Source organism: Schistocerca americana, chromosome 1, assembly GCF_021461395.2.
Source record: "Schistocerca americana isolate TAMUIC-IGC-003095 chromosome 1, iqSchAmer2.1, whole genome shotgun sequence".
NCBI lineage: Eukaryota > Metazoa > Arthropoda > Insecta > Orthoptera > Acrididae > Schistocerca > Schistocerca americana.
The window spans coordinates 514,702,496-514,725,218 of record NC_060119.1 but is presented as its reverse complement, the minus strand read 5'-3'; the positions used below and the strand labels follow the sequence as shown (position 1 = coordinate 514,725,218).

Genomic DNA, 22,723 nt, shown 5'->3' with positions numbered 1-22,723 from the left:
AGTAACCATTAGGTACCATCGTACTCTTGTGCAGGCAAACTGAAGCGGTACACTTCTGCTTATAAGGGTGAGCATCACTGCTGGGGACTCTCTCCCACTAGAAGAGTCACAGCAGGTTTCCTTTTCTGCCTGCACGCCCTGCGCTGAGCTGCAGTCGCGTCAAGACAGTGCACAGCTGCCACAAATACTGTGCATCAGTGTTTCAGTCCAGCCACCAGCATGCCACTGGCCACCTCTTGCATTAACACCACCACACTCGGTGGTGTCAATACACACCAAGGGGTCATGCATTGCCGACCCTGGTGATTGATAATCACCCATAATATTGAGAACCATGTCCTATATTTTTTAATCGCCAGGCGACCATCGTGAATCGTAGTGACTTCAGTGTAATTATTGTGTGTGAACAAAAGTGTCATTCCTATTCGTTTCGCTGCATATTTCTTTCAGTTACTGTCTGTGCTAAACTATAGCAGTTCTTTCCTTTTATGATCTAAATTTCGTCAAGCTAAATCAGTTGGCAGTAACACATCACGTGAAAGTTACTTTCGCCTGTACGTTTTGCACACCAGTGTAGTTTTAGTTGTATTTAACTCGCAATAATGTGTGGTTTAGAACATACTGGACTGAAAGGTATACACCACGACCTTTTTCCAATGGAAGATCAGAAAATCAAGTGAACACGTTTGTAAATAGTATCATTTCACTGTGACTGCTACGAATTATGAAAAGGTAAGTAGGTTATTATGAGGGTAAGAATCTACAGTACCGGTTGTAAAACAAATCAGATTTATAAGTGATACTTTCCTCAAAATCGATTGACGAACACTATGCATCTAAAAAGATCATGTTAAATGAAAAATAACAATTTCCCTTCTAATGCCGAAAGTAACACATTTATAAAAATAAGTTTAGAAACAGATGTAGGATGGTCTTATACATATACATACAAGTGTTTTTATGGCGTGAAAATCAGAAAAATGTATTTCCCTCTGTACGACATGTACTGGTCCAAATGTGTGAACGACCTGGTTGGCAGCTTGAGACAGGTAGATGAGGTATACCCAGCCACGGCCACCTCTAATACAGGCAGCCTACAGAGTACAACATCTGCAGTGGCTTAGTTATGTAGTGCTACACCTCTAAATTAGAGGTGTTCAAACTCCAGTTTAGCTCTAGCAATTATTTTTCCTTTTCACCTCTGTCAACGGTTTCTTAATGTGAACACTGTCAAATTGCACAGTGTTGTAGAGTACAAGTGGAACTGGGGATGACAATGACATATTAGTGTCAACAGGAGTACCGCTGTAACAGCATTATTCATTTAATAGAGTCTGTACATCCACACTCTGTAATCCACTGTAAAGAGTGTGGCTTGGGATATTTAATGTTGTACCACATTTTCGTACTTTTTCCCATTTCATTCGCGTTTGAAGAGTGGAAAGGATGACTGTGTAAATGCCCTTGGGCGCGTGGTGGTTACTCTAATCTTGTCTTTGCATTCCCTACAGGAGCAACACACAGGAGATGTAGTACAGATTATTCACATAATACTGTTTCTTAATCTTTCTAAATAGGCGTTTACTGGATTATTGTCCTCTCTCTTCAAGCATTTGCCGATTAAGGTATATCAAGATTTGCCGTACCTAACATCCTCCCAACAGCAAGAGAATCCTGTTACCTATTATGCTGGCCTCCTTTGTGTGTGTTCATTATTCTCTCTTAGTCCTATTTGCGATGGTCCCACACATTTAAACAATATTTTAAAGGAGTACACACAACTGTTTTCTAAGAGGTCTCCTTTATAGGCGTCCTGTTTAATAGTTTTTGTTAAACTCAAAGTCTCTGCTTTCATAGGAAGCTCACGCCATTGAAAATGTTTTGGGTTGTTTTCCTTATCGAATTTGAGTCTGTGAATTTCGCAAAATTTAATTCTCATGTATCGAGTAAACACGATGCTTGAAATGAAATTCATCATGCATTCTCTAGTGGTAACAAGGAGTTTCTTGAATCCATTTAATATGCATTGCATGTGTTAGAAAACTTGCGAACCTTCTTCATCACATCTCACTTACAGAGACATTTATCGGTGCGTTCGGTAATCCAGTAACCCCACGGATGCAGGCGCTAAACATCCACAGAGGAGTTGATGGAGGGGATACATGTGCCAGTTGTCATGGCCTTTGGAAATTCGGCTTCAGGTTCCAAGTGTGTTATTTATCAGTCTTTTGAAACAGTTAAAAAGCGAATAGCCTGCTAATATTGGACCGACACGTGGAGAAATATGTAAAGAGCTCAGAATGTTTAAATGCATACGGAATTTCCTCATTGAATTTACCTGCATATCGATATCATAAAAGCAACAGTTTGATTAACATACATTAAGGTTTTCTAATCAAAGGAACACATCCTCTTGATATCTGTATTATGACATGTGACAAGAGTTTGAAAGTGTAGTAGTATGTTGTTTTGTGGGCGGCGGTAAGGGAGTTTAGTAAATGCTACACCATATTACGAACAACTATGGCGGAGATACAGGATGACTATGGCGGGGACGTCGTTTTAAGGATAAATGGCCAAGAATTTCAGTGCAGGCGAAAAGAATTAGCTATGCGAAGTCCATATTTTGAAGCTATGTTTACTCATCGTTTTGTTGAAAAAGATAAAAGAGTTATTGATATGCAGGTCAGTTTCATCGACTGTATGGTAAACAATTCATAGAACAATGCCGTGAAATTTGACGATGATGTTGTTTTGGTCTGCAGTCCAGAGACTGGTTTGATGCAGCTCTCTATCCTGTGCAAGCTGCTTCATCTCAGAGTAACTGCTGCAACGTACAACCTTCTGAATCTGCTTAGTGTATTCCTCCCTTGGTCTCCCTCTAAGATTTTTACCCGCCATGCTTCTCTCCAATACTAAATTGTGAATCCCTTTATGCCTCAGAACGTGACCTACCAACCGATCCCTTCTTCTACTCAAGTTGTACCACAAATTCCCCTTTCTCCCCAATTCTATTCAGTACCTCCTCATTAGTTCCCCGATCTACCCACTTGATCTTCAGTATTCTTCTGTAGCATCATATTTCGAAAGCTTCTATTCTCGTCTTGTCTAAACTCTACTTCTATACGTCGTTACACACCATACAAATACTTTCAGAAAAGACTTCCTGACATTTAAATCTATACTCGATGTGAACAGATTTCTCTTCTTCAGAAACGCTTTCCTTGCCATAGCCAGTCTAAATTTTATATCCTCTCCACTTCGACCATCATCAGTCATTTTGCTCCCCAAAAGCAAAACCCATCTACTTCTTTAAGTGTCGTATTTGCTAATCTAATTCCCTCGGCATCACCTGATTTATTTCGACTACATTCCAATATCCTCGTTTTGCTTTTTTGATGTTCATCTTATTTCTTCCTTTCAAGACACTGTCCATTCTATTAAACTGCTCTTCCAGGTCCTTTGCTCTGTCTGCCAGAATTACAATGTGATTGGCAAACGTCAAAGTTTTTATTTCTTCTCCGTGGATTTTAATGCCTACTTCAAGTTTTTCTTTTGTTTCCTTTGCAGCTTGCTCAATATACAGATTGAATAACATTGGGGATGTGCTACAACACTCTCACTCCCTTGTCAACTACTGCTTCCCGTTCTAGCCTCTAGACTCTTATAGCTTCCATCTGGTATATGTACAAATTGTTAATAGCTTTTCCCTCTTGTATTTTATCTCTGCCACCTTAAGAATTTGAACAGGAATATTCCAGTCAACATTGTCAAATGCTTTCTCTAAGTCTACATCTGCTAGAAACGTAGGTTTGCCTTTCCTTAATCTTTCTACTAAGATATGTAGTTGCATCAGTATTGCCTCGTGTGTTCCAACAGTTCTACGGAATCCAAACTGATCTTCCCCAAGGTCAGCTTCGACCAGTTTTTCCATTTGTCTGTAAAGAATTTGTGTTAGTATTTTGCAGCCATGACATTTATTAAACTGATAGTTCGTTAATATTCATACCTGTCAACGCCTTCTTTCTTTGGGATTTGAATTGTAACATTCTTCAATTTGACGATATCGAGAACAATACCCATTATTTCGACTTGACAGTACCTAGGTGCTAATGTAGACATGTAAACATTGTCAACAAGTCAATTTATCACGGAGATTTAAATGCATTACACATAACACCTGTAGAATAATCGTAATTCGAATTGTGAGCTATTCTCCCTCTATGTTGAGCCCTTTAACGATATCGTTTTGCTTGCATCAATATGTTACGAAGTTCTGACAGAAAGCCTGCGATTGTCTGCACATACACTGCACTCAAATTCGTTTAAGACTGTAAGTAGGTAAATGTGTGATTAAAAGCCTTTTTCCATCCTCTGTCACAGGAGCTGATATTTTATTTCAAAGTGGGGTTTCAGCCCTGCCAGAGACTTCAGAATAAGTAAAGATCCCATTGAATGGAAGAATAAATGTAGTTAACTTTCAGAGAAAAACAGGCTCTACCATTTGGTGCGTAAAACATAGCCAATCTTGCCAGACAATGTGTCCACAAAATTAAAACTGTACTGTTATAGACACTTACGTTCAGTAAGAGTGTAAGTTAGTTCAGAAGTAGCAATGCTTATCGAGTATAGGGGGAATAGAGCACAGGCTGAATTGTCTACCTATGGTTTTTTACTTTACCTTTTTTTTTTTTTTTTTAAGTGTGTATGGTGCTTGTCAAAGCATGCACTGTATGTCATTTTGAAAAAAATAAAGCTGTAAACGTTTAGCTGCTATCAAAATCCATATGCTAATGTTCTGTGTACACAGAAGTGTAAATAAGTAGAATGATTCCGTTAATAAATATAGGTAGAACAAGGGCAGTAAAACCCCTGAAAAAAGTAAGAATATCCATTCTTACAGATTCTGCTATGATAAAACGTAAAAAAAATACAGAGTTCACGTGTAGTTGAAGAGTCGTTTAAAATTTTCAGAATATCTGCAAAGAAATTTTAAAAAATCATGCCTGTCTTGTATTTAGATATTGCAGTGTTAAAAATATAAATTTATAGAAATATGACTGAGGTAAGAGTTATTATTTGTGGGCTTTCCAACATTTTATTGTTAGGGACGTGGATCTGTATTTACTAGTAAATTTAACATCGTAAGAAAATTATTTGCTAGTCATTTTGACAAGATCTCCGGTTTCCCTTTTTAAGCCTGTTGTGTATTTCCCATAGTATTGAATCTTATGTGCCTTTAAGATACAGAAGTATAACTTAATTGGTGGGATCTGGCCTACATCTGTGAATTTCACTTAAAATCGGTTGATAATAGTGATGAATTATCCACATTGCAATAAACAGTTAGTCATACTTCTTACAGCTCATTATTTTTGTGGTCTTTGGTCTAAAAACTGGATTGATGCACCTTTCTGTATTAGTATATCCTGTGCAAACCTCTTTCTCTTCACAATCACTGCAGCTTCCATTTGGTCAAACATTGTTCTTCCTGTACAAATTTTACATTCATACAATACCAGATTATCAATTTTTTGAAGTCTCTGAATGTGTCCTGTCAACCAACCTCTTCTTTCGGTCAAATTTTGTCATACATTTGTTTTCTAAAAAAAATCATTCAATAAGCCTTTTCTTCATTGGTAATCTGATCTATCCATTTAATCTTCAGCATTGTTCTGTAGAAGCTGAGGCCAAGCAGTTCTAGGCACTTCAGTCCTGAACCGCGCTGCTGCTATGGTCGCAGGTTCGAATCCTGCCTCGGGCGTGGATGTGTGTGATGTCCTTAGGTTTGTTAGGTTTGAGTAATTCTAAATCTAGGGGACTGATGACCTCAGATGTTAAGTCCCATAGTGCTTAGAGCCATTTGAACCATTTTTGTTGTATAGCGCTGTATTCCAAAAGCTTTTATTCTCTTCCTGTCTGAACTGTTTATCTCCCACATTTGACTTCCGTACCATACCTTTAGAAAAAGATTTACTAACACACAAATTTATGTTCAGTGTTTTATTAATACTTCCTTGCTGTTGCATCTGTGTATTTTATACCCCCTCCACTTTGGCTAGTGATTGTTAAGCTATCTGCTATTTTTAGTGACTCACTTCATAGTCTAATTCTCTCAGCATTGCCTGAATTGGTTTGACTAACTTATATTATCACTGTTCTATTTTCGTTGAAATTCATATAATCTCTCTTCATGGCACTATCTGGGTCAACAGAACCGTCAGATTCCACCCATCTGCTTTGACCCATGACGTAAAGGTGTTGTATATGACGTCATTATGGCGCGGAGTTTAAGTTGGTTGTGTTTGTAGATGTCGTCTTGTTGTGTTTATTGGTGATAAGTAACATTTTTTTCTATTTTTCTCGAGTTGTAATGTTCTGTGTATTTATTGTGTATTGAATGTGTTTTAATTTACGTAGGGATGTTTGACTTTTGGATTTTTGATGCGTTGTGGTTTCGGTTTTGTTTTTCGTAGTTGTAGGTGTTGCTTTTTCGTATCAATAAGGGAAATGTCAGATTCCAATTTTCATAGTTTGCTGTAGGCGTTGGTGTTCTGGTATTGTTAGCTGCGGTTGACCTACATAGGTGCGGGGAAGTGTCCGATCTCTCTAGATTTCGTATTTATTATTTTTTTGTTCGTCATTTAGTGTGTGTTGGGATGGTTTTTTTTTTTTTAGCTTGTCCCCTCCCAAAAAACTCCAATTTCCCGCAGTTGTTGCAGGAAGAATTTACTGTCTTATACGTATTTTCATGTTTGTTGCCATGTTTATGTAGTGACATAATAGGCGCTATATTGGAGGCACTTAGAATAGCCATTTCCACCATATTGATGACATCGTGGGTCAAAGCAGACGGGTGGAATCGGACACGTCCATAATACGGAAGTGTCCGATCCCACCCGTCCGCTTTGACTCATGACGTCACAAATATGGCGGAAACGACCATAAACGACAATTCCAATATGGTGGATATAAAATCGTTGCATACATATCACAAAGACGAAAATACATCGAAAAACAAACACTCACACGTTTCACAAAAAGCCTAATGACTCCAACAGGACAAGCGTGGGAAATTGGGGGTTTTTGGGTGGGGACAAACTAAATATAAACAAATTTACCCACCAACCCCCATACAAAACCACGCAAAACGACGAAAAAAATCGACATCACAAAACTCACCAAATACCACAAAACACAATATTATTGGGAATCGGACACTTCCCTTGACCTATATAGATCTACAGCAGCGCCCAATCCCATAAATTGGGATCGAACACTTCCCTTGACCTATATAGCTCAACAGCAGCTCCCGATCCCATCCCCCAAAACAAAAACCAAAATGCACTGCCAAACATTACGAACGGACACTCCCCTTGACCTACACAGATCTACAGCAGCTCCCGATTCCATAAATTCAGATCAAACACTGCCCTTGACCTATATAACTAAACAGCAAATCCCGATCCCATCTCCCATTACAAAAACCAACATACTCCACCAAACATTGAGATTGAACACTTCCCTCCAACTATATAGCTCAACAGCAGCTCCCAATCCCATAAATGAGGATCGACCACTACCCTTGACCTATGTAACTCAAAAACATCTCCCAATACCAATACTAACCTTCACAGCCACAGATTTCAATCAAACACTTCCCTATACCCCAATACACAACACATACGCCAAAAACAAAAAAACGAGAATTTACCACAAGAAAGTTCCAGCCCCACAAACTAGATTGGCCACCACAATCACACGCAAACACACACACACACACACACACACACACACACACACACACACACACACACACACACACACACAAACCAACGAAAAAATACTAAACCAAAAGAAAAACCCACCCCACCCACACCTCAAACCCCCCCCCCCCCCCCCCCCGACCCAAAATTAAAAAACCCACAAACAAAAACCAAATGCAACATAAAAAAATCTCAATCACACACTAAAACTTAACAAAATAGATCCTCCACAACTAAAACAAAAAACAAGCACACTCCCCCCGCCCACTTTATCAAATACTATAGAACAAAATAAACCACCCACCCCACCCTGAGCCACAGCCACCCACCCACCTACCCAGACCACCCTAACCAACCACTTTCGGCCTATACATTTTACCCACAGCCCTTAAGAAAACCCGAACAATACAATAGCCCTCTGGGACACTCTTCCACCAACAGTACTCATCTAAATGAGACCGAAGGTTGGAAGAGCGCCTCTTCCCCCTCCCAAGAACTGACTTAACCGCCCCCCACATCCCCTCTATTGTATTAGTACAAGCCCCTGTCTCATAATTCTTAAACTCTAAACTATGGTTCACTACTAAATGATTAAATCCCCTCTCACCCAACACCCTATAAGAAGAAAAAGCATCAGAAACTATTGTGGACCCCGGCTCTATATATTCCTCAATTAACCCCACTAATTCAGCCTTGGACATCCCTTCCACTACCCTAAAAACACATTTGAAACCCCCCCCCCCCCCCCCTCCCCGGAACTACAGCCTCCCACACCCAAAGACCAGCCACAGACTTCCCCCTCCCATACTTCCTTTTCCCAAACTGTGACTCGTCCATCTCCACAACAACCCCATGCCCCCCCCCCCTCCCCAACTTACCCCTGTACTTAATAAATTCCAAACACACTTCATGACAAAAGGAATACCAATCTAAAACACTCCTCTCTCTCACACCAGTCTCATGCATGCAAAAACTCTGTGGGGATATAACAAAAATAATATGTAACAAGTACAATCTCACGCATGCCCAACCTAGACTTCTCGAACCAGGTACCACGCCGTATGGAACGCCATATGTCGTCTTTCTGACAGCGCTACATATAACCGTCCCTGGTCCGAGAGGCCGGAACTTTAACCAATTTCATTGCTTCATGGCACACACCGCACTTCACCACCTCGGCAATTAGGCCAAAAAGCTGTAGGAACTTAATCAGCTCTAAAGCCGTGTCCCCCATCATAGCCCTCAACCGAGAACTATTGATCTTGTCTTTCATATCCATTCCTGAACAAAAAACCACAACTGATTAAACTTAATAACAAAACCACCCGACGTACAGCAATCATCAGTACATTAACCTTCACACAAAACCGTTAACTCACTGATACAAATTCCGCTTCAAAAATACGCAAGCAGCACTCGCCACTGAGCAACAGCAAACTGAGCCCAATACACCAAACAAACGAAAACCCTGAACATACCACTAGGGGGCACAACAAACCACAACACGATGACATCTACAAACACGCCACACTCACAAACCAAACTCCGCGCCGTAATGACGTCACACACCACAACACCCTTACATCATGGGTCGAAGCCGACGTGTGAGATCGGACGCTTCTGTCGACCCCAACTGTCCATTCTATTCAATTGATGTTCCAATTCTTTTTCTGTTTGACGGAATTACTCTGTTGCTGGCAGACCTCAAAGTTTTTTATATTTTTTCACTGAAACTGAATTCCTTTTCCAAGTTATTTCTTTGGTTTCCTTTACTGCTTGCTCAAGACACAGGTTGAATAACAGTGGAGATAGGCTATAACCATGCATCACTCCTTTATCAATTGCTTCCCATTCATGTCCTTCTACTTTTATAAATGCAGCCTCATTTCTGTGTAAGCTCTAAATAGCCACGTGTTCCCTGGATTTTATGCCTGCCACGTTCACGAGTTCAACATGAGTATATTCCTGCCAACATCATCAAAACCATTTCTCTTAGTCAACAAATGCTATAAAATTAGGTTTGTCTCCCTTAAACCTATCTTATAAGATAAGACGTTGGGTCGGTATTACCCACAGCGTTCTCACATTTCTCCAAAACCCAAACTTATGTTTCCTAAGATTGACTTCAAGCCTTTCCATTTTTATATTAATAGAAATTAGAATCTGCAACTGTTTATCATTCAGAAGCAAAAGAGCTGGTCAGTGGAATAGGTCTGCAAAGAAGGAATGCCATAGCCCATGAGCAAAAAGCTGAAGAAATGGAAAGCTCATTATACAGTTCAATAAAGACAGGCAGCTAACATAGAACATCGGTTTAATTGAAATTTGAAATAGACGGTCTGCATGGCAAGAAGACTTGATGGGTTAAGTATGAAATGCCAATTCATAAAGTCCTCAGGTACAGACAAAAGACTTAATCTGTGAATGATGATAATTTGTAGTATATTATATACTGAAAATTCAAGAAATGAAAGTTGCTGTTATACAGACGTATGTGTTGCCAGTCCCCGAGCATAAGTTAAAATGAATAGAAAATGTGATGATTGGATCAGTGGAAGCGTCCGATTCCACCCATCATCAGATTCCACCCATTGACCCATAGTGTAAAGGTGTTGTTGTGTGGGACATCATTACAGCATGGAATTTATGAATTGGTTTTGTTTGTAGATGTCGTCTCCTTGTGTTTGTTGTTGGTGGTGGTGGTGGTGGTGGTGGTGTGTGTGTTTTTTGTGCCGAGGGTAACATGTTGTATTGGGTTCATTTGAGCCTTGGTGCTGGATGTGTGAAGTCGTTGACAGTGTTTGTAGTTTGGGATGTAAGGTTTGGAAGTTTTTTCAGTGAATTGTCAATTAATTTTTTATTGTTTATGGTGCAGTAAGACGTTTTATTTATTGTGTGGCTTCTATTGTTAGGTATGGACATAACGATGAAATATAACAGTGCTGTGCTTCGGTCGGAGATAGTGGAGGGCATGTTGTCCATTATTAAATTCCTCCAGTTATTTTGATTGATCACTGAGATTTTTTTTTTTTTTTTTTTTTTTTTTGGGGGGTGGGGGGGTGGGGGGGGTGGTTGACCTAGTTTGCAGTGCTGGAATTCGTTGGTGATAAGTAATTGTTTGTTTGAGTCTATTCTTCTAGAGTTGTGATGTTTTATGTATTTATGGTCTATTGAATGTGTTTCAATTTATGTAGGGATGCTGGATTTTTGCATTTTTGAGGGGTTGTGGATATGGTTTTATTTTTCATAGTTGTAGGTGTCAGTTTCTTGGTATCGGTAGTTGTGGTTGACCTATATGGGTGGAAGGAAATGTGAGATTCCAATTTTCATAGTTTTAGCTGTGTAGGTGTTGATGTTTTGATATCGTCAGCAGTGGTTGACCTGCACACCTGAAGGGAAATTTTCATAATTTTAGTTGTAGGTATTGTTTTCCTACCATCAGCTATGGTTGACCTATATAGGTCAAGAGAAGTGTCAGATTCTTACAATTTTGTTGATGTAGTGGAATGCTGTAATTTTTTCCTTTTTGTTCATCATTTTGTGTGTTTTGGAAGCTTGGTTCTTTTTTTACTCTTATGGTTAGCTTGTCCCCATCCTAAATCCCTCAGTTTCTCGTGGTTGTCCCATTAGTCTGTTTTTTATATTTTTTATTTTTTAATTTTTTTTGTGATGTTATTGTCTTATTTGCACTATGTGATCAAAAATATCAAAACACCTCACAGAAACATATGTTTTCATATCAGGTGCATTGTGCAGCCACCTACTGCCAGGTACTCCCTATCAGCGACCTCAGTATTCATAGAGAGCAGAATGGAGCACTCCGCGAAACTCAGACTTTGAACGTGGTCAGGTGATTGGGTGTCACAAATGTCATATGTCAGTATGCGAGATTTCCACAATCCTAAACAACTCTAGGTTCACTGTTTCCAATGTGATAGTGAAGTGGAAAAGCGAAGGGACACATACAGCACAAAAGTGTACAGGCCGACCTCATCTGTTGACTGACTCAGACCGTCTACAGTTGAAGAGGGCCGTAATGTGTAATAGGCACACATCTATCCAGACCATCAAACAGGAATTACAAACTGCATCAGGATCCACTGCAAGTACTATGATAGTTAGGCAGGAGGTGAGAAAACTTGAATTTCATGGTTGAGCAGCTGCTCATAAGCCACACATCCAGTAAATTCCAAATAACGCCTCGCTTGGTGTAAGGAGCTTAAACATTGCCGATTGAACAGTCGAAAAATGTTGTATGGAGTGACGAATCACGGTACACAGTGTGGCGATCCGATGACAGGGTGTGGGTATGGCAAACGCCTGGTGAATGTCATCTGCCAGCGTGTGTAGTGCCAACAGAAATATTTGGAGGCAGTGGTGCTATTGTGTGGTTGTGTTTTTCATCGAGGGGGCTTGCCCTTGTTTTGTGTGGCACTATCACAACACAGGCCTACATTGATGTTTTAAACACCTTCTTGGTTCACACTGTTGAAGAGCAATTCAGGGATGGTGACTATCTTTCAACATGATCGAGTACCTGTTCATAATGCACGGCCTATGTTGGAGTGGTTACACGACAATAACATCCCCGCAATGGACTGGCCTCACCGACAGACATTGATACCTCTCCTCAGTGCAGCACTCAGTGAAGAATGGGCTACCATTCTGCAAAAAACCTTCCAGCACCAGATTGAACGTATGCCTGCAAGAGTGGAAGTTGTCATCAAGGCTAAGGGTGGGCCAACACCATATTGAATTCCAGCATTACCAATGGAAGGCGCCACGAACTTGTAAGTCATGTTCAGCCAGGTGTCTCGATACTTTTGATCACATAGTGTATATGTATTTTCATGTTTGTTGCTGTGTGTATGTAGTGACGTCATAGGTGCCATATTGGAGACTCTTAGAATATATTGATGACATCGTGGGTCAAAGCAGACTGATGGAATTGGACACTTCTGTAATCCCTGTTGATTGATTCTTGCAAGAATCATTTTACAGTGACATTGGATGTGTCAGCTTAATACAAGGGAATATATGTCATATCTACAGCCATTAATAGTTGAGAGGACAGGACAAGCGGTCAGAAAATACATGCCAATTTAAAAAGATATTTTGGTGAGGTGGGGAGGAGCAAAGGGGTTAGAAACATCAGTCAAAAGTAATTAATTTGCTTCTGTTGTTCATTGTTCAGCTGAATATGAAAGTGCAGATAGATAAAGAACCATAAAAGCACTAAGTAGACACAACATTACAGATCAACTTTTATAAACACTCAAAGCATTTAGCAAGTTCTGGAGTAAGAACTATGTAAGTAACTTGCAGATAAGCGTTTCCTGTGCTCTATAGTTCTGGTGTCACTTTTAATTACTGTTTATGCTTGTTCTAGTGGAGGACAGGTCACAGTACGAACTAAATCGATGTTTTGATTGATACTTTATCAACATGCAAAGTTTGGTACCGTTCTTAGTGTCTACAACATCTAGTGGTTTGGGTGTAAGCTACATTTCCTGAGAAGTAACTTTAACTGTAACTTAGTTGCTTTCAAAAAGTAACTTTTCAAAGTTTGACATTTAGTTTCATGCGGCATTTAACCTTTGGACAGAAATGAAGCAAAATTCTGTTGAAGATGGAGTGGCCAGTGTATATACCAGTTAACTGAAGTGTTAGTGACTGGTAGTAAGCTGTAAGAACAAAAACATCAAATACAAGTAGAGAGAAACATTGTGAGAGAGCTAAATTTAACATTAAACTGAGTTATCTTGAAGGATTAAGTATTAGAAATACAGTCAGTTTATTTCTCAATAAAAAGACAAAGAATCTGCAGTACTGTTGTAGGTGTGGTCTACAGGCTAGCAGCTGTAATGTTGTCAAAACTAAAATACTGTACATTGTAAATCAGTAGCCACTAAAACTAAAAGGATGTGCTTAACTGATTAGAAAAAGGGTAACCATATGTTCTGATTGTATTCAACAAAATGTAGTAAAAACCAAAGCACTCATCAGCTTCAGATGCATATTTGTAACTAGAAATAACATAATAAACAGATCGAGGTATATTTCCATATATGATGAATCAAACTTCATGTTTTGGCAGAGAAATTTACCTACATCATCAGATCAGAATAGCTTGAATCCTCTGCGTAGATGAACTAACATTTGCATTCTCTAACGAAGTTTTTTTTCTCTCCCTGTACATGGCATGGGTACAAGGAAGGGATGGTGGCTTAGTGCTTGGGCAAGTCAGTCAAAAGCCAGTGGGTTCATCCATTCATAGAGGAGCCAAGACCTGTAGCTACGTGTCACTTTTTCTCTAACATTCTTGAGTCTGGGTCATTGTACAATTGTTCTTGTTCCACATAATGGTGGAAGCAAATCAAAGGAAATTTTACTTGTTACTTGTAGCATGTATAGTAGGAAGAATAAAATATTAAAGTTGTAGATTATTTGGGAGAACGTGCTGTGCGTAGTTCAATACACTGAGCTGTCACCCCTAACACTATCAATGCTTCTAACTCAGCCGGGCATTGAATTGCACTGAGCTTATATGACAGATAATGGTATGTCATTCCACGTTGCTGCACAATTCTGTGCCAAAGTTCATCAGTCTTAGTGGCTGGCAGGTGGTAGTGCCCCAGTGTCTTGGCAACCCATGACACATGTTTTAATGGTTGAGAAATATGGAGGCGATGCTCTGTATTAAAGTAGGTCACAATAGAATAAGCAGTACACAGTGCAGCATTATGTTGTTGAAAGATATCATAGATAGAGCACAATTGTTGTCCTTAATACTTTGGAAATGTAACAGTTGCTGTCCAGATTACCAGCTATTTGAACTGGACACAGTTTTCTTGTGTATCCAATTGCACCCAAGCTATCACACCTGGTGTTGGACCCATATGATGATGTGGAAAGCAGTCTGGCAATGTTCATTTCTCTCAGGGCCTCTACACATGGATACACCTATCATGATGTTGGACACAGAACTGGGACTTGTCTGAAAATATGCCTGAATGCACCACTGTTGGCACACTTCTTTCTGCATCTGAGTCAGGGGAACCATCTGCCATGGTTACCATGCTTAAAGTTCGTGTTACTCCAGACATCGCTCTGCACTATAGATTTGAATGTTTATCTTGCTTCGATCATGCCCATTTTCAGACTCAAGGCAGGTGACGTGTTTGTAAAATCCTAGACAGCTGAATGAATAGTATGTCTGTCGTATTGGTTGCTATTCATGTGAGGTGGATGTGAGTCTGCATGACATTGAGTATAGCCCTTCTGTATCCATAAATTCCGTATTGGCATGATGGTTCTGTGATAGCAGCCGCTAAAATGTAAATGTCATGTGGCTAGGGCCTCCTGTCGGGTAGACCGTTGCCAGCTACATTATTACAGGAGTTTAACCCACAGTTGTAATTCTGCCGCTGACGAATTCAGACAGGTGCTAGTAAGTGTTCCTCCTCTGTAGTTGAGGCATAACATGATCTCACAAAAAACCAACATTCAATTGGAATTTCTAAATAAAAAATGATGCCATCATTTTTTCTTGTATGTATAATATACACGGTGTCACTCCTACCTACTTTGTAAAGGCGTGTTTACACCAGTTCATCTTCTGCCTAGTTGCTGTGCAGCTAGTCTCTGTGCGGCTGTAGCTTGCCCCACACAGAAAGTAGAGGTGCGCAGTGTGAACGTGAACACTGGTGTGAATGGAATCCATTCGTACACACACACACACACACACACACACACACACACACATTGAGGAAGAGGTATGGGCATGCACATGTGCCTCTACTTGCCTGTGCAGCATCACAGGTGCACGGTGACTAGCCACAAGGTGCACAGGCTGCACTGATATGTTCCTCATTTGCATATCTAAGATTATGATGCACTTTATGCCAGTTTAATATTTTTTTGTGTGCCCCTTAATACAGAGGGGAGTCAGAAAAATGTAGACTCCCTTTGTTAATTAATATCTTTGAAACAAAATGACATATTGTTGCAATTTTTTGCAGTTGTGTAGTCCATTGTTTTCTCAGTGGGTCTTGGTGTTTGTTTTCCAGAAGCTGACAGTGCAGCAATGAATGAAATAAGATTGTCGCTTGAGCAGATGAAGTAAGATTGTCATCTGAGCATTGCAAGGCCATATTGAAGTGGTACTGGAAGTACAAAAACATGATGGAGGTACAGTGGCAGTGGCGTAATGTGTACGGAACTCAGCTACCAACACTTACAACAATTTATCGTATTCGGGATAAATTTGAAGCTGATGGTACTGTCCAGGATGTGCATAAGGAAAGCTGTGGCTGACCAAAACCATCAAAAAGTCCAGCTTCCAGTGTTGCTGCATTGCACCATTTTACTAGGTCACCGACAAATTCTCGAGGCTGCAAAGTGGAATGTGTACGTTCTGAGATTGATGCACACTATGAACGGGGATGATCCGGTTTGAAGGATGGAGTACTGCGGGTGGTTTGAAGGCATGCTTAGTGAGGATGAATGGTTTTCAGGGATGATTGTCTTGTCTGACAAGGTGCAATTCTAGCTGAATGGTATTGTAAACTGCCACAATTTGTGTACTGGGCTCCTGAAAATCCCCATGTTCACGTGAACAAAAATGTTTATCTACCGAGTGTTAATGTGTGGCGTGGTCTGTCATTGCAAAGTTTGATTGGCCCACTCTTTTTTGAAGGTACCATAGATGAGGTGAGGTGTAACTTCAGATACTGCAAACATTGATTTTACCTGCCGTCCGAGAGGTGGTTGGAAATGAAAGACTTTACCTGCAACAAGATGGCACTCAATCTTGCTTCCACAGAGATGTCAGAGTGTACTGGGAAGAAAATATATCTGGATAGTGGATAGGTTAAAGAGGAGCTGTTCAGTACCCACTGAGGTCTGCAGACCTTACACCTCTTGGCTTCTACCAAGTTTATCAACAGAAGCCAACTACACTGAACATGCTGCGAGAAACAGTTGAGGCATCCTGTGCGACTGTCACACTGGCAACACTGGCAGTCGTAGTTTGGTCAACAGTTCAGTGGCATTGACGTTATTTGGGTACTAATGGGGGTCACGTTGAACACACAAAATAACCTTCGCCCATGCAAAAACTGTAATGGTTTGTCATTTTGGTCCATTAACACTGACTAACGAAGAGTGTCTACATTTCTCTGGACTTGCAGTTTTAATGGCCATCACTGTAACTATGGAATGCTAGCATCTATAATTGTAGCACAGTCGCATTTTCTATCACTAATCACCTTAATTATTTGTAGACATCCAGCATTCTGAAGGTGAAATAGGAGCACAACTTTTTCTTTGTTGAAATAAATGGTTGGAATACCATTGTAAGTCACATTAAGAAGTATCCTTTATTTATTAGTGATGTCTAGTTTTGGACATTATGTACATTCTCAAACCATGGGTCTTCATAATTAATTAAAAATACAGTCAAGTATGCATGTTTAGAAAAGCTGCTGCAGCCTCTAGCATTACATATATAAAAATGCTTTAGCCACTGTTTCAGCACTTCACTATAAGACGATGGGTATGACACGTATGGAAACATCACACGATTTCAGTTAACCCAGTTGGCTGAAGATGTGAGAATTTTTTAATTGATTATTTAACTGAACAGCCCCCCCCCCCCCCCCCCCCCCCATGAACCATGGACCTTGCCGTTGGTGGGGAGGCTTGCGTGCCTCAGCAATACAGATAGCCGTACCGTAGGTGCAACCACAACGAAGGGGTATCTGTTGAGAGGCCAGACAAACGTGTGGTTCCTGAAGAGGGGCAGCAGCCTTTTCAGTAGTTGCAAGGGCAACAGTCTGGATGATTGACTGATCTGGCCTTGTAACAATAACCAAAATGGCATTGCCGTGCCGGTACTGCGAACAGCTGAAAGCAAGGGGAAACTACAGCCGTAATTTTTCCCGAGGGCATGCAGCTTTACTGTATGATTACATGATGATGGCGTCCTCTTAGGTAAAATATTCCGGAGGTAAAGTAGTCCCCCATTCGGATCTCCGGGCGGGGACTACTCAAGAGGATGTCGTTATCAGGAGAAAGAAAACTGGCGTTCTACGGATCGGAGCGTGGAATGTCAGATCCCTTAATCGGGCAGGTAGGTTAGAAAATTTAAAAAGGGAAATGGATAGGTTGAAGTTAGATATAGTGGGAATTAGTGAAGTTCGGTGGCAGGAGGAACAAGACTTCTGGTCAGGTGACTACAGGGTTATAAACACAAAATCAAATAGGGGTAATGCAGGAGTAGGTTTAATAATGAATAGGAATGCGGGTAAGCTACTACAAACAGCATAGTGAACGCATTATTGTGGCCAAGATAGATACGAAGCCCACACCTACTACAGTAGTACAAGTTTATATGCCAACTAGCTCTGCAGATGACGAAGAAATTGAAGAAATGTATGATGAAGATTGTGAAGGGAGACGAAAATTTAATAGTCATGGGTGACTGGAATTCGAGTGTAGGAAAAGGGAGAGAAGGAAACATAGTAGGTGAATATGGGTTGGGGGACAGAAATGAAAGAGGAAGCCGCCTGGTAGAATTTTGCACAGAGCACAACATAATCATAGCTAACACTTGGTTCAAGAATCATGAAAGAAGGTTGTATACATGGAAGAACCCTGGAGATACTAAAAGGTATCAGATAGATTATATAATGGTAAGGCAGAGATTTAGGAACCAGGTTTTAAATTGTAAGACATTTCCAGGGGCAGATGTGGACTCTGACCACAATCTATTGGTTATGACCTGTAGATTAAAACTGAAGAAACTGCAAAAAGGTGGGAATTTAAGGATATGGGACCTGGATAAACTAAAAGAACCAGAGGTTGTACAGAGATTCAGGGAGAGCATAAGGAAGCAATTGACAGGAATGGGGAAAATAAATACAGTAGAAGAAGAATGGGTAGCTTTGAGGGATGAAGTAGTGAAGGCAGCAGAGGATCAAGTAGGTAAAAAGACGAGGGCTAGTAGAAATCCTTGGGTAACAGAAGAAATATTGAATTTAATTGATGAAAGGAGAAAATATAAAAATGCAGTAAGTGAAACAGGCAAAAAGGAATACAAACGTCTCAAAAATGAGATCGACAGGAAGTGCAAAATGGCTAAGCAGGGATGGCTAGAGGACAAATGTAAGGATGTAGAGGCCTATCTCACTAGGGGTAAGATAGATACCGCCTACAGGAAAATTAAAGAGACCTTTGGAGATAAGAGAACGACTTGTATGAATATCAAGAGCTCAGATGGAAATCCAGTTCTAAGCAAAGAAGGGAAAGCAGAAAGGTGGAAGGAGTATATAGAGGGTCTATACAAGGGCGATGTACTTGAGGACAATATTATGGAAATGGAAGAGGATGTAGATGAAGATGAAATGGGAGATATGATACTGCGTGAAGAGTTTGACAGACCACTGAAAGACCTGAGTCGAAACAAAGCCCCCGGAGTAGACAATATTCCATTGGAACTACTGACGGCCGTGGGAGAGCCAGTCCTGACAAAACTCTACCATCTGGTGAGGAAGATGTATGAGACAGGCGAAATACCCTCAGACTTCAAGAAGAATATAATAATTCCAATCCCAAAGAAAGCAGGTGTTGACAGATGTGAAAATTACCGAACTATCAGCTTAATAAGTCACAGCTGCAAAATACTAACACGAATTCTTTACAGACGAATGGAAAAACTAGTAGAAGCCAACCTCGGGGAAGATCAGTTTGGATTCCGTAGAAACACTGGAACACGTGGGGCAATACTGACCTTACGACTTATCTTAGAAGAAATATTAAGGAAAGGCAAACCTACGTTTCTAGCATTTGTAGACTTAGAGAAAGCTTTTGACAATGTTGACTGGAATACTCTCTTTCAAATTCTGAAGGTGGCAGGGGTAAAATACAGGGAGCGAAAGGCTATTTACAATTTGTACAGAAACCAGATGGCAGTTGTAAGAGTCGAGGGACATGAAAGGGAAGCAGTGGTTGGGAAGGGAGTAAGACAGGGTTGTAGCCTCTCCCCGATGTTGTTCAATCTGTATATTGAGCAAGCAGTAAAAGAAACAAAAGAAAAATTCGGAGTAGGTATTAAAATTCATGGAGAAGAAATAAAAAATTTGAGGTTCGCCGATGACATTGTAATTCTGTCAGAGACAGCAAAGGACTTGGAAGAGCAGTTGAATGGAATGGACAGTGTCTTGAAAGGAGGATATAAGATGAACATCAACAAAAGCAAAACAAGGATAATGGAATGTAGTCTAATTAAGTCGGGTGATGCTGAGGGAATTAGATTAGGAAATGAGGCACTTAAAGTAGTAAAGGAGTTTTGCTATTTGGGGAGCAAAATAACTGATGATGGTCGAAGTAGAGAGGATATAAAATGTAGGCTGGCAATGGCAAGGAAAGCGTTTCTGAAGAAGAGAAATTTGTTAACATCCAGTATTGATTTAAGTGTCAGGAAGTCATTTCTGAAAGTATTTGTATGGAGTGTAGTCATGTATGGAAGTGAAACATGGACGATAAATAGTTTGGATGAGAAGAGAATAGAAGCTTTCGAAATGTGGTGCTACAGAAGAATGCTGAAGATAAGGTGGGTAGATCACGTAACTAATGAGGAGGTTTTGAATAGGATTGGGGAGAAGAGAAGTTTGTGGCGCAACTTGACCAGAAGAAGGGATCGGTTGGTAGGACATGTTCTGAGGCATCAAGGGATCACCAATTTAGTATTGGAGGGGAGCGTGGAGGGTAAAAATCGTAGAGGGAGACCAAGAGATGAATACACAAAGCAGATTCAGAAGGATGTAGGTTGCAGTAGGTACTGGGATAGAGTAGCATGGAGAGCTGCATCAAACCAGTCTCAGGACTGAAGACCACAACAACAACAACAACGTTTGTTGCTACTTGTTTGCTAGTTTTTTATCCACTGCTGATAGTCAGTGTCATACTAATTTGTTACAGCTTCACACCATGTAATCTTCTCTGTTTTGTGTCTTATATTCCACTGCAGAACTGTGGAAATATGCTTGTAGTTGAATCTTGAAATTCTCTTAATCTGTGCTTTTTGGTGGTGGGACAGCATGGCCATAATCTCTCAAAGACCTGGTGTCTGTCATTTAAATGTTTCCATATTATTTAAGGTGAGTCATAAGTGAGGAAAAATATTTTGCGCATTGTGCTACACATTGTGTTAGAAACGCAAAGTTGTTTTTCCTCGTGTCTCTGTAAATGGAATGCTATTGAATTTCATAAAATTGAGAAATGTGAGGTGAATTTTAATGTTTAGTCTGCCTGCACAAGGCAGCGGAAACAATGACAAGACAACACAACTTTCCCACATTGAGCAGCATCCAGCCTTGAGCCATTAACCACTCTCCTTTTCACTCATGTAATTTCATATGACACAAGACTTTACATTCTGCTTCTAAATCTATACTCTGCGAACCACTGAATTGCGTGCTGGAAGATACATACCACTGCAATGGGGTTGCTTATTCCATTCATATAAGGAGCACTGGAAGAATAATTGCTTAAAATACGCTATGCACAGTGTAGTTAGCCCGACTTTGTATTCACAATAGGGGCTGTAGTATTTTACTAGATTCAACACCTAAGGTTGCTTCTAGAAACTTTCTAAGTAGGCCTTCATGGGATAGGGTAATTCCAAGAGTAAGGTCTCCTTTTTTTTTGTAAGTACATAGACCTGTTTATTTCTGCAATGGTTTACATCAGTTTACAGCTTGAACATTTATCTATTTTTCGACATAATCACCATTTCTGTCGATGCATTTTTGTAGACGCTGTGGCAGTTTTTGTATGCCCATGTCATACCAACACGCTGCCATGCTGTTCAGAAAGTAATGAACCTCTTCTTTCACCTCCTTGTTGGAGCTGAATCGCTTTCTGGCCAAATGTTCTTTTAACCTAGGGAACAGGTGATAGTCACTGGGCACAAAGTCAGGACTATAGGGTGGGTGGATGTTTATGTTCCAGGAGAGCAACGGTTTGCCGAACGATGTGTGGGCAGGCGTTGTCATGGAGAATGTGTACGCCCTTGCTCAACGTTCCTCTTCTCCGGTTCTGAATTGCCCGTTTGAGTTTTTTCAGAGTCTCACAGTACCTGTCAGCGTTAATTGTGGTCCCAGCGATTCAGCTCCGACGACAAGGTGAAAGAAGAGGTTCATAACTTTCTGAACAGCATGTCAGCGAGCTGGTATGACATGGGCATACAAAAACTGCCACAGCGTCTACAAAAATGCATCAACAGGAGTGGAGATTATGTCGAATAATAGCTAAATGTTCAAACTGTAAGCTGTAAACTGATGATTGAGAAGCATTCAGGACTCATCTGTGACTGCTGCAACACAGCTCAGTTTATGTTTAACCCTATTTATATAGCTTGCTAAACTCTTCGGATATTGACAAGCTAATGTACCAGTGTTGTTAGAAGCACCACTACAAGGAGCGAGATGCTGGAATGTTGGTATTCCAGCCTGTGTGAAAGAGTATTGGGAGTAATGGACTGAAGGAAGTTGGGAAATTCGAGCACCCACAGCAATTTCTGGGCCATCACTACACTAAACAATGTTTTTCTAAATAGACAGTAATGTGGATCTTAGAAAAATACTGCTTCTGTTATGTTTTTATTTCGGGACAATAAATTGCAAACTTCGAGATTTGAAGATAGGTTAATACTCATAAGAGCAAATGGTATACTGTAGGGTTATCAGAACTGCAGATATGAGGAAAGCAAAAGGAAAGAAAATATCAAATGGAATGAACCAGCTGGTAAAGAGTAGGTGAGAGTTTCAAGCAAGTGTTTGCATATTTAGAATTCCAGCATAAAATTGGCAGCTGGAAAACAGATGGGCTGGTCCACTCAATCATTACATCAGCAGTATATTTTCTAATACGAACACACACAAGGGTCTCAACCA

The 22,723-nt window shown here is 40.3% G+C and overlaps 1 protein-coding gene across 4 annotated transcripts in view; it reads left to right on the top strand.

The window, feature by feature from the left end:
- The first annotated feature begins 2,100 nt into the window (after positions 1-2,100).
- LOC124605113 (kelch-like protein 38) overlaps positions 2,101-22,723 on the top strand; it is a 136,607-nt gene continuing 115,984 nt past the window's right edge. The window contains exon 1 of one of the 4 annotated variants that reach the window (XM_047136592.1): positions 2,101-2,208. Coding sequence is in view for 2 of the 4 variants with exons in the window: in XM_047136601.1 (XP_046992557.1) it covers positions 2,524-2,685 (162 nt within the window). In the remaining 2 variants the exon portion in view is untranslated. Of the gene's footprint in view, positions 2,209-2,231; positions 2,686-22,723 lie in introns of those variants that run through there. The other 3 variants (XM_047136601.1, XM_047136573.1, XM_047136583.1) reach the window with 3 other exon arrangements.